Consider the following 12,150-nt stretch of genomic DNA (forward strand, 5'->3'; position numbering starts at 1 on the left):
AATATTTTAGAGCAAGAATAGTAATTAATAAATGAAATGCACATATTAAATTGAAAAAAAAAGCTATTTTAATTAATTAAAATATGAACTAGATTTGTTTCCGCGGGCGCCAAAATGAAATTATTGAAACAGTTTCAAAACCCGGAACTCAAATCCATATCGTCTAAAAGGGCAAAATGAGATCCAATCTCCACCGCTCAATCAAAAAACCCTAATCAACGGACGAAATCCTTTATCCGCGCACTCAAACTTAAACCAATCACCTCTTATTCCAAACTCAATATAAACTCCACCTCCCTCACCGCCTAAAATCAACCAATTCATCACTCATCCAAAATTCCCCCAATTTCCTCAATCTAAAGCAACCTTTACTTTCTCTCTCTAGAAATGGCACCAAAGGCAGATAAGAAGCCAGCGGAGAAGAAGCCCGCGGCCGAGAAAGCGCCGGCGGCGGAGAAGTCTCCGGCGGAGAAGAAGCCCAAGGCCGGGAAGAAGCTACCGAAGGACGCCGGCGGCGCCGCCGCCGGAGAGAAGAAGAAGAAGCGGACGAAGAAGAGCGTGGAGACGTACAAGATCTACATATTCAAGGTGCTGAAGCAGGTCCACCCAGACATCGGCGTTTCCAGCAAGGCCATGGGAATAATGAATAGCTTCATCAACGATATTTTCGAGAAATTGGCGCAGGAGGCGGCGCGTCTGGCGAGGTACAACAAGAAGCCGACCATCACTTCCCGTGAAATTCAGACCGCCGTGAGGCTGGTGCTCCCCGGCGAGTTGGCCAAGCACGCCGTCTCTGAAGGAACCAAGGCCGTCACCAAATTCACCAGTTCTTAAATTGCTTTTTTTTTTTTTTTTTTTTGTAGATCTGAAATTAGGGTTTATGATTTTATTTTATTTTTGGTACTTTTTTGATTTACCCGTGGATGTAAAAAAATTATGCTGATTTACTTGTTTTGAATCAAATCATTGGTAGTTTTTCTTAATTTTCTGAAATTTTGGTATCTGCAGTGTAAATCTCATATTTAATCATTCGAAAATTATAAAAAAATTAAAAATTACTGTGAATGCGTCATTAGCTAGGGGTGGAAAAAATTCCGATTTCCGCCGAATCTGATCCGAAATATTTTGATTTTGGAACGACTTTTTCAATTCCGAATTCCGAAATTCCGATTTTTGAAAATTCCGAAAAAAATCGGATCGGAATTGGAAATATATAATAGAATTTTGGAATTTCCGATTTCCGATCCGAAATTATTCCGATTTTCCGATTTATTCCCATTTTTCCAATTATTATTAATATTTATTACGATATATAATATATACTATACGTTTGTATCTATCCCCAGTCTGTACTAATTACTAGTAATATATATTAGTATATTACTAATATTTTTTTTCCAATTATTTTTTATATATATATTTGGACATATTATTATTTTTTAATTTTCTAAAACATACAAAAGTCAAAACTCAAAATTTATTAGAATTACTTCCAAACCCCTAATTTCCCGACTATCTCTCTCAGCAATCTGCGTCCTTTCTTTCTCCCCACCACCACCAGCGCCTTCTCCGACGACCACCACCGCTAGCACATCTCGGCTCTCCGACGACCACCACCACCACCAGCGCCTCCCAATTCTCCGACGACCACCACCACTTGCGCCTCCCGATTCTCCAACCACCACCATCGCCACCAGGTCTCCCGGCTCTCCGAAGACCACCACCACCAGCGCCTCCCGGCTCTCCGACGACCACCACCAAAGCCACTCTCACTATCGGGTATTTTTTTTTCTTTTTTGGGAAAATTCCGAAAATTTCCGAAAATTCCGAAAATGAAGAGTTCCGAAAAATCCCGATTTTCCAAAAAAATCGGAATCGGAATCAATTTTTGAATTCCGAAAAAATCGGAATTGGATCGGAAGGCGTTTTGGACTTCCGAAAAGAATATTTGCCTACAAATAAAAAATAATTTTCAGTTAAATTCTTAAATATATTCTCGCTATTTTTTGTGGACCAAAGATTTTTTTTCCATACAAATGAAAAATAAAAAACTTTTAAAAAATCCCCCAACATCTTCAAAATTATAAATGTGGTAAAATTTCTGAAAATTTATAAAGAATTTGTGGTTTTTCGAATTACAAAAATAATTCTTGATATCAAAACATTTATAATCGAAATTGGAAGGCATTTTTCGAGGTCCCCAATTTTGATCCGTTTTATCCGATTTTCTCCGAACATACAATAATTAAAAAAATTATAAAGAAAGTCTTAATACAATTAATTTCTTATATTTTGAAATTTATAAAATGGATTCATCATAGAATAGTATTTTTCTAATTTCTTTCTTTCTTTAATCTTAATTTTAATTTCATTTTATTTTGAATTAGGTTTTGAATTTACCCAAATCCGAAACTGAGGAAAGAAAAACCCCTTCTCCAAGACACTCACCTCACTAAAAACCCTTCTCATTTCTCTCTCTTAGGTTCCATTTTCATTTTCATTTTCTTTTGCAGACTCAGTGTCAAGCATTTTCTCTCTCTAAGGTATGGGAATAAACTTCTCTCTCTTCTTCAATTGTTCTCATTTCCTTTTTTTCCCTTCCGATTGTGTTTTTTGTTGATTTTTTTTTTCTGATTTCACGTTTATAGATAGAGTAGCATCTCTGCCATTTGCGATTGTCCTACGATTTTTCAGAGCTTTCATTTTTAGTTGAGATGATCTTCTTAAACACGAATTATTCTCTGATGATTTCCGTTTTTTTATAATTTTTTTTTGATTTTTTTTCATGGTATAATTGCTGAAAATACTATTTCATTATTTCTTCTTCTTCTCCTTATATGTGTTAGATGTATTTGTTGATTCGGTGAAGTATTTTGTTCAATCGTTGAAGATTTTGAGATGTGTCGGTTAACGCGCTTTAAATTTCATGACAATGTTTATATATTTTACTGTGTATAGAAGCATGAAAGATGTGTTGCAGTCGCTATTATCTTGTTTCGTATTTTTTCTTTTTTTTTTACCTAATTATTAAATTGTGATTTCATTGTGTGCAGTGTTGTAGAAGATGAATCTGAACAAGGTGAAGATGCCAAATATGCCCGGTGGGGGTGCAGCTTCTGCCTTAATCAAGCTGGGAGTTGTTGCAGGGCTTGGCATTTATGGAGTTGCTAACAGTCTCTACAATGTTGAAGGAGGCCACCGCGCCATTGTTTTCAACCGAATTGGGGGAATTAAGGATGAGGTTTCGTCTTCGTCTTGTACTTTATATTGTGATTCATTTTTCGAATATATTTTGCTTTCTTTATGATTTTATAATTATCCTAGTGTATCCAACTAACTCCAAATAGTGTTTGTTGTTTCTGGAATAATTGGCATATGTGTTGGTAAAATCCGAGGGGGTTTTAAATCTCGGAATGTAGATGTGTTGTATTTTCATTTTCTGTTTGTGAAAGCCGTAAATTAAATATAAAATGCTGCACGATTACCGACTGATGAGAAAAATTACTTTGCGTATTGTTTTTTGTTCTTGCCCTAGTTGACCTGATATTTTAATTGATTTTCTGATGTGTTTGTTGCTCTGGCGACTCGTGTATTAGTTTCCGCAATTCAATTCTGAATATTGGTAATTAGTTGAATTTGAGGAAGAGTTAAAGCTCAATATATGTAGATCGGCAATTCAATTCTGAAGATTGGTAATTAGTTAAATTTGAGGAAGAGTTAAAGCTCTATATATGTAGATCGCTGTATTCTCGTTTTTTTCTTGTGTAACAACTAATCCTAAATTAAGTGTGAAGTGCCGCACAATTTCTTGCTGTTGAGGTAGTTGCTTGCTATTTGTTACGGTTGTTGCTTAATAAAAATTCAGGTACTTCATTTCATTTAGGAGGATTTATATGCTGTTATGCGGTGTACTGTGTACGTCTTGCTAATGCACTAAGGCAGCAGCTTTGGTAGAAAATTCTCAAGGGCTGAAAATTGTTTTGACCTGCTCGATTTTTTCTACGATTTCCAGTTGATAGTTCGTAAACAACTTGACTGACTATTTATTACATGGTTGAATGACATGTATAGAAACTGTAGTGTCACTTTCACTGGTATACACACTACACTTGTGCTCAAGTATGTACGTCTTTTCGAGATACGTTGACACAGTTTTTTTGTTCGTATATGCTGAATATGCAGGTGTATCCCGAAGGAACGCATTTTATGATCCCATGGTTTGAAAGGCCAGTCATTTATGATGTTCGTGCACGACCCCATTTGGTCGAGAGTACTTCAGGAAGTCGTGACCTTCAGATGGTAAATCTTACATCCCTCTCACTTTCTTGTAAGGGGCCTGTGTTAGCTAACGCCGAATGATGTCAACTCATAAAGAGTTCGATATCTTCTGGTTTTTTTCTTTGAATTTTTTTACGATATTTTCTCGTAAGGGGTCTTTTTTTTTTTTAATACGCCTTCTTTTTGTCCTTTGTATCTGATTCCAGACATGTTTGCCATTTTTGCTAAAAATAATTTTGTTTGTCTTCATGCTCTGCTGTAAGCTTGACAACGAAATTTTCTAATTAATTGATTTTTGCAGGTAAAAATTGGTCTTCGGGTTCTCACTCGTCCTATTCCGGACCAGTTGCCAACTGTTTATAGAACTCTTGGTGAAAATTACAACGAGAGAGTACTGCCTTCTATTATTCACGAGACTCTCAAAGCTGTGGTCGCCCAGTTCAACGCTAGCCAACTTCTCACCCAGAGAGAGGTACGTTTGGAACGCATTGAAACGTTTTTTTTGGAAGCATTTATCTGTACATGTATGCATTGTTTATGCAGTTGTTACATTTCCAACATGTTACATACATTTTTGCTCGAGTAATTTATTTTTATTTGAGGTGGATCTTGAATTTCACCATACTTGAGCATACATGAATGTTTGGTTTGGATATATGTTGATCGTTATAGAATGAGGACCTGACAAATGATTTCACCTTGTAACTAAATAAAGTTTGGTCTAAAGAATGTCGAGTAAGAAATTATGTGTCAACTGCACAAGAATACATACACGCAAAGTTCATATGTGACAAGTGCTGATTAAAGAAGTGCACTTACGGGTCATATGACATTGATTTGGACTTATTGAATGATTAGTCAAATGCATCAGTTAGGACAACGGCACTAGCTTTCTTGAAGTCAGGTTGAATGAAAATTAAATGTTTAATATACTTCACCGTGATAATTCACATATTGTTCAAAGGAGTTTAATAGTTTATTTAGGTTGAAATATCATTGACCACTATTTTTTCTTGATACAGAATGTGAGTAGGGAAATACGGAAAATACTCACAGAAAGAGCTGCCTCCTTCAACATTGCATTGGATGACGTGTCAATCACCAGCTTGACCTTCGGTAGGGAATTCACCGCTGCAATTGAAGCCAAACAGGTGGCGGCACAAGAAGCTGAGAGGGCCAAGTTTGTGGTCGAAAAGGCTGAGCAAGACAAACAAAGTGCCATAATTCGAGCACAGGTACAATAACTAATGCTTATTGTTCTTTTTTTTTTCGATATATCATTTTTCATCTTTATAAACTTATGGTCGATTTTACTCGACTAAATTCAATAAATTTTTTTTTTTTGCCACTAGGGAGAGGCTAAGAGTGCACAGCTGATCGGAGAAGCAATTGCGAACAATCCAGCATTTATCACACTTAGGAAAATCGAAGCATCGAAGGACATTGCACACATTCTTGCATCTTCAACCAACAAGGTGTATCTCAAGTCCGACGAGTTGCTGCTGAACCTTCACGATCTCACCTCCTTGGCAGCTCAGAAGTAGTAAATGGCTAAATTGCCCTCCATATTGGATCGTTGACTTTTCCTTATTGAAATCTTAATTTTGACTTTGGCCGTTTGAGTAATTAGTGACATAAAAAACGGTATTTCTCTGTTTCTCCCCCCCACCTCGGAAATAGAGGAATTCGACATTGCATCGGAGACTAAATTTAGTATTTGTTTTCTGATGATGTTTTTTTGTTTGGTCGAACAAAAGTTAACTGCTTGTTCTTGGGTTCAACTTTATGCCTTATTATGATTTGATGCCAATTCTTTCTTTTTGTTCTCATGATATTTTCATATACAATCTATAATGTATTATTTAAGCCAGGTTATTAATTAATTGAGTATTAATTTATCGAGGGTTTACTGTATGGCGTATGTCAATTGGCTTAACTATAACCACTCCCGCTTTTTTTTTTTTTTTTTTTTTTTTTTACTGTTCAATTGTTTTCTTAAAATTACGAAATTAGACTAAAAATAATTGTCGCTTAAAATTTCGGTACACGTATTAAGAAAACTATTTATATGTATTGATTACATGAAAAAATGTATTAACAATACTAAATTACTATTGCAACTAATTCTCTTTTTATTGATTACTAGTATATTGTACCCGTGCGATGCACGGGACAACAAATTGCATGTTTTGATGTTGTAAGTATATACACAAACATTTGATGTATTCGTATGATGAATTTTTTTATTAGAATCATTCATTGATAATTCATCAGTGGAACATAGTAAACTAAGTATACTTACTACACAAAACAAAAAATAGAAAATAAGCAAATTTTATCGACGAACATATCTTCAGAAAATGCTATCTCTGCATCGTGCATCGTAACTAAGCCCTTCTCCTAACCTTCCATATATTTGTGTCAAGATCAACTTCATGCTTCCCCGACATATCGATTGCATCGACGCTTAGAACTGAAAAGATTCACACATAGTAATATAAGACGTGGAAAATGTGACTACACTAAGAATATAAGAGTTTCACGGAAGCACATAAAACCAATGATTTGACATAAGGAGTGGTATAGGAGAAGATAATGAAAAACAGAGGTTAAAAAGACTAACCATCACAAGGCAAAGAGGGGAATGTAATATTTATATGGATTGGAAGCGTTTCTCCACGTTTTGAATCAACTGACATCTGCCAAGTTTTTATATCCCGTATTAAGAACCATAATGACAAGCTAAGGTAAGAATAAAGAAAAACTATGTAAACGAACAAAACGAACCTGATGTACAGTGTATGTCGAAATATAATATGTCAGCTCGTGCAGGAACAAAAATGCCATGATTGCAAGTCCAACGATAGAAACTATTATGAAACACGAAAAAGTTTTGAAGTCAGTACTGCATCCCTTCCACCAATTGATTACCATCACATGTATTGCATTGAGTGTTCATACAACTGCATACATGATATACATAGTAATACACTTAGATACTTAATAACCACAATCAAGAGACATTATAGTTCTTACCAAACTTATGATTAATACCACAGCACAAATAATTTGAAATACTAAAGCACATACATTATGTTCACGTCAGATAAAGTCAAGATAGCAAGTTTTATATCTAATTGCAAGGAAACTGAAGATTAACAACAATAAAGTTAAAAACTATTATACCTTGCTTGATAATAGCAGTGGATTTCCATGATAGGGTCGTCAACAACTGGTTTCCCATTTGCCACAGTAAATAGAAAGCAATACATTATTCATATATTTTTTTATATTAATTATTGAAGAAACTCCTGCCAGTTTACGAAAGTTCCGAAAATTGTATCATAGCCACAATGGATGTCAAACTGTAATTATTGATTAAACACTTCCCTGCTAAAATTTCTAATATGAAAATATCTAAATAGTCTATGGGTTTCAACCCCATCTTTCTCTCACTTAGCAGAAAAACCCTCTAAACGGGGGTCAATATGTAATTATTGAAAAAACTCCTACCTGACTGAGAAACTTCCGGAAATTGCATCATAGCCACAACGGGGTCAATCTGTAATTATTGAAAAAAACTCCTACCTGACTGAGAAACTTCCGGAAATTGCATTATAGCCAAAACGGGGGTCAAGCTGTAATTATTGAAAAAACTCTTCCCTGCTGTTAGAACTTTCGTAAATTGCAGCAACACCCACAATCTTTATCTATCTTCACATCCGACCGCCTGCAGCTTAAAATTCTTAATTTTACGAAGCTTCTTACCTTGTTTCATTTATTATTTGTGAATCCACCAATTGAAGCATTATGAAAAGGAAAGCCTGTGCTAAATTGGGTATTAAGTCTTTCGATATCGACCTTCCAGAGGACGTCTCCGAACCTGACTTGATTACCAAAGTCCACGAATTGATAAAAAAAAATGAAAGGGTGCAATACAAACACATGAGAGAAAAATACAAATGCAAATAAAATGTACAGAGGGAGTGAAAAAAAAGGTGAAAGGGAGAATCCTTACCCTATCTTCTGGTTTCACTTTGCAAAATAGCTAAATATGAATGGGTTGAGAAGTTGAGAGGTCGGATATAAATATGAAGAGAAAATATAAACGTGTTGAAGTGGGAGAGAGAAGTTGAAAGTGTTGGAAGTCTTTGGGAATCTGGAAAATCGGACCAAAAAAATTGAGATGGAAAATAAATAAAAAATTACAAAAATTATGTTGGAGATAAAATAATATTAAAAATGTGATAAAAATCGAAAACAAATAAAAAATAAAAAAATATGCTGGAGATAAAATAATACAAAAAATATATTGGAGATAAAATAAAAAAATTACAAAAAAACAAAAAACGAGATTTTAATATTCAGAAGATTTAATTAGTTGTGCATTAGAGATTTTATGGCTGAAAATTAGGAGCGAAAGTTACAAAAAAAAAACGAAAAAGAGATTTTAATAATTAGAAGATTTAATTAGTTGTGCATTTGAAATTTTAGGGCTGAAAATTAGGAGCGATGGAAATTAAAAAACAAAATTACAAATAATATGGAGGATAATTAGGAGTGAAAGTTTAAAAAAAAAAGAAAAAGAGATTTTAATAATTAGAAGATTTAATTAATAATGTACTGATGACCTAATCTACCAGCATGAATCAAGTATGACCAATCATTGTCGCGCATCTGAACTTTGTAGCAATAATATATGTACCCTGATCTTCCAGTCGAAGTAATTCACCAGCAGATTGTACGGTATCTGCCGCAGCTCTGTCATGGCCACGACATACTGGCCGATGTGTAGTTGCAGACATCTTTTGCACACGTGTCAATTTCTCAATGCCAGCATGCTACCCGGGCTCGCTGTTAAGTGTATATTTTTACACTTTATCATATCTTTTTATTTGAGTTTTTGGTGTGATTTAATGATAATTGGTGCTTAAAAAGTTGATTTATTGCATTTTAGGTATAAATTGAAGAATTGGAAAAGTTTGGGGTCAAAACTGCAAATTTGGAGAAAATATGGGCCAAAAGTGAAATAATCAAAAATATGCTGAAAATTGGCTGAAAACAGGCCCGCACGGCCGTGCCAAATGCTGAATTTGGGCAGAAGGTTTGGCGATTCTCGCGCGGCCGTGCGAGAATTGCACTGATTTTCGCGCGGCCGTGCCAAATCACGCTGGAGACAATTTTGGACTTTTAAACACACAAGGAAACCTAAAATCATCTACCAAGTTGGGACATCTATTTAAGCCCAAACCAAGCACGAATCAAAGGACTTTCGACACAACCTTGGAGCGAGAGGAGCGAGAGAACGAAGAATCGAAAACGGAGAATTGACAACTCTTCATCATAATTCTTCTTTCACATATCTTTTCTTAATCTATGACTTTTATTACTTTTATTATGTTTTTCATTATGCGTAGCTAAATTTTTAATCTAGGATTTTGTTGGAACCCTATGTAGGGATTGCGAACCCTTTTTCTTGAGATTATGCAATTATGATTTTATGATTATTTCTTCTACTTGTTATGATTGTTAGTGCATGAACTTGATCAATTTATGTGCTTTATCTGTGATTATTGAGATTGACTCGACAGAGCTATTTTGATAATTAGACGGTAATTAGAAGAACCTTCGAGTAGTTTTCACCGGATGAGTGTGTCAATTGCATGTGGTGTCGTAGACATATAGATATCACCTTAGGTAGCCATTTACGAGACTTGTTAGTTAATGCTTTATTCATAATTTGTTTGCATAGACATATAGTGAACCGTTTATGAATAATAGGCTCATAATACACGCGACAGCGGGTTATGAGTAAATTAGTGTCTCGGGTTAATAATCATGAATCATATATTTCATAATTGAGGGGTTTTGGGTGAGCAATTCTTGCATAGGGGGAAGATAAAATCCTAGGTCCGTTTATTTTGATATCTTCTCGTGTTTATTTGCTTTCGTAATTAGTTTAATTATTTAGTTGATTAAATTTGACAACTTTGCGTAGGCTGGATAAAAATCATAATTGTTAGAATTTGGTACTTATGATTAAATAATTTGCGTATTCCCTGTGGGATCGACATCCGACTCTCACGAGTCTACTTTACTACTTGTTTGCGATACGTGCACTTGCGTGTGGGTATTTAGCACCCAACAAGTTTTTGGCGCCGTTGCCGGGGAATACGGCTAAATTATCTATTTATCCTAATATTAAATTTGAGCAATTTTTCTTACTTCAGCCGTTTTATTTATTTTATTTAATTATTTTCTTTGCTTATTTTATTTTTATTATTTTTGTTTAGGTACTTTTTATGCGAATGGAAGAAGAGAATAATCGTAGGGGAGAGGACCAATGGCGCCTACCGAATGCGGCAGGAAATATCGTCAACGAGCAAGAGCAACAACAACTCATTAATCCACCACCTCGTCAACGAGCATTACATGAGTACACCGTTCCAACACTCAATGGGTTTCAATCAAGCATCCAGCAGCCCCCCATTGAAGCCAACAATTTCGAAATTCGAGCGGGACTCCTTACTATGCTCCAAAATAATGGGTTGTTCAGCGGATTAGCTCACGAAGATCCACATCTCCACTTGGTCAATTTTCTCGAGACGTGCGACTTGCACAAGATGAACGGAGTATCGCCCGAAGCACTGCAACTCCGCCTGTTCAAGCACTCTTTACAAGGAGCAGCCCGAGAATGGTTACAAACTCGCGCACCGCACTCCATCTCGTCTTGGCCCCAATTAGCACAAATCTTCATGAACACCTACAACTCCCCAACAAAAACTGAGAGAATCCGGAGAGAAATACAAAATTTCATGCAAGAAGCCGGTGAAGCGCTATTCGAGACGTGGGAGCGGTTCAAACAATTAATTCGGAGGTGCCCGAATCACGGACTTCAAGAGTGGCGGCAACTTCAAATATTTTATGATGGATTGCAAGATAATTCGAGAACGGTGCTCGATTCAGCAGCTGGCGGTATGTACATGAGCTTGACGTATGACGAAGCTTACGAACTTTTGGAGCGGATCGCAAGGAACAAATACATGCGGGCATCGGACCGGTCAAATAGCGGAGCCAATAAGACGGGAGGAATTTTAGAGTTAGACGGGGTCACCGCAATCACCGCCCAGTTAGAAAAGCTATCAAAGCAAGTAGCAGCTTTGCAGACTCAGCAAGTCCACGCAATCAACGGTCCTAAGCAGTGCTTAGAAAAAACGGAGTCTCTAAATTACGTGAATGACACCAACCGACAACAGAGGAACCCGTACTCCAACACTTATAATCCGGGATGGAAAGATCACCCCAACTTTGGATGGGGAGGAAATCAGCAAGGACAAAGGCCAGCTCCCGGATTCCAAAATCCGCCTCAAGCTCAACCTCAAGGTGGAGATCTCGCAAATATCTTGGCGCAATTTATGACAACCACTCAAGCCGCCATCCGAAATTTGGAAACACAGATGGGTCAACTTGCAACCCAACTAAACGCGAGACCATTGGGAGCACTGCCGTCGAATACGGAAGATCCTCGAAAGAGCAACATCGAGCAGTGCAATGCAGTAAGTTTGCGAAATGGGAGGCAATTAGAGGAAGGTCATAAAAAGTCCGTAGCATCACCGTCTATTGCAGAGGAGCCCAAGTAAAAAACCGAGGTCGGGCCAAGCCACACAAAGATCACAGTAAGTGAACCTACTCCCGAGGTACCCTTCCCTCAACGTCTTAAAAACTCTAAGCTTGATATGCAATTTCAGTTATTTTTGGATTATCTTAAAAAGTTGTATGTTAATATTCCTTTTGTTGAGGCACTTAAGAATATGCCAAATTGGGTTAAGTTTATAAAAGAACTTGTATCGAAGAAGATGAGGCTTCCGGAGT

At 36.4% G+C, this 12,150-nt stretch overlaps 3 protein-coding genes across 5 annotated transcripts; 2 read left to right on the forward strand and 1 right to left on the reverse strand.

The window, feature by feature from the left end:
• Window positions 1–291: 291 nt before the first annotated feature.
• Window positions 292–983, forward strand: LOC105963469 (histone H2B). Its single transcript, XM_088819961.1, has one exon. The coding sequence runs from the start codon at window positions 388–390 to the stop codon at window positions 832–834; it is 447 nt and encodes a 148-aa protein (XP_088676087.1). The 5' UTR covers window positions 292–387; the 3' UTR covers window positions 835–983.
• Window positions 984–1,441: 458 nt separating this feature from the next.
• Window positions 1,442–6,088, forward strand: LOC105963468 (prohibitin-1, mitochondrial). Of its 2 annotated transcripts, XM_088819963.1 has the most exons (7): window positions 1,442–1,779; window positions 2,514–2,543; window positions 3,054–3,241; window positions 4,183–4,299; window positions 4,580–4,750; window positions 5,301–5,513; window positions 5,631–6,088. In XM_088819963.1, exons 3-7 carry the CDS (start codon window positions 3,065–3,067, stop codon window positions 5,820–5,822), a joined length of 870 nt encoding a protein of 289 aa, XP_088676089.1. In that variant the 5' UTR covers window positions 1,442–1,779; window positions 2,514–2,543; window positions 3,054–3,064; the 3' UTR covers window positions 5,823–6,088. The 2 variants fall into 2 exon arrangements, with proteins under 2 accessions (XP_088676089.1, XP_012843329.2); XM_012987875.2 differs by lacking the exon at window positions 1,442–1,779 and having other exon boundaries at window positions 2,388–2,543.
• Window positions 6,089–6,494: 406 nt separating this feature from the next.
• On the reverse strand, window positions 6,495–9,759 carry LOC105961616 (uncharacterized). Of its 2 annotated transcripts, none has more exons than XR_016031882.1 (5): window positions 8,297–9,759; window positions 7,465–8,161; window positions 7,066–7,241; window positions 6,902–6,977; window positions 6,495–6,751 (listed from the first exon to the last, which is right to left on the reverse strand). XR_016031882.1 is itself a non-coding variant. In XM_088819964.1 (5 exons), exons 2-5 carry the CDS (start codon window positions 7,520–7,522, stop codon window positions 6,666–6,668), a joined length of 303 nt encoding a protein of 100 aa, XP_088676090.1. In that variant the 5' UTR covers window positions 7,523–8,161; window positions 8,297–9,758; the 3' UTR covers window positions 6,495–6,665. The 2 variants fall into 2 exon arrangements, 1 of the variants encoding a protein (XP_088676090.1); XM_088819964.1 differs by having other exon boundaries at window positions 7,066–7,148; window positions 8,297–9,758.
• Between the last annotated feature and the right edge of the window lie 2,391 nt (window positions 9,760–12,150).

This window comes from Erythranthe guttata, chromosome 6, assembly GCF_056151865.1.
Source record: "Erythranthe guttata isolate IM_541 chromosome 6, IM_541, whole genome shotgun sequence".
Classification (NCBI taxonomy): domain Eukaryota; kingdom Viridiplantae; phylum Streptophyta; class Magnoliopsida; order Lamiales; family Phrymaceae; genus Erythranthe; species Erythranthe guttata.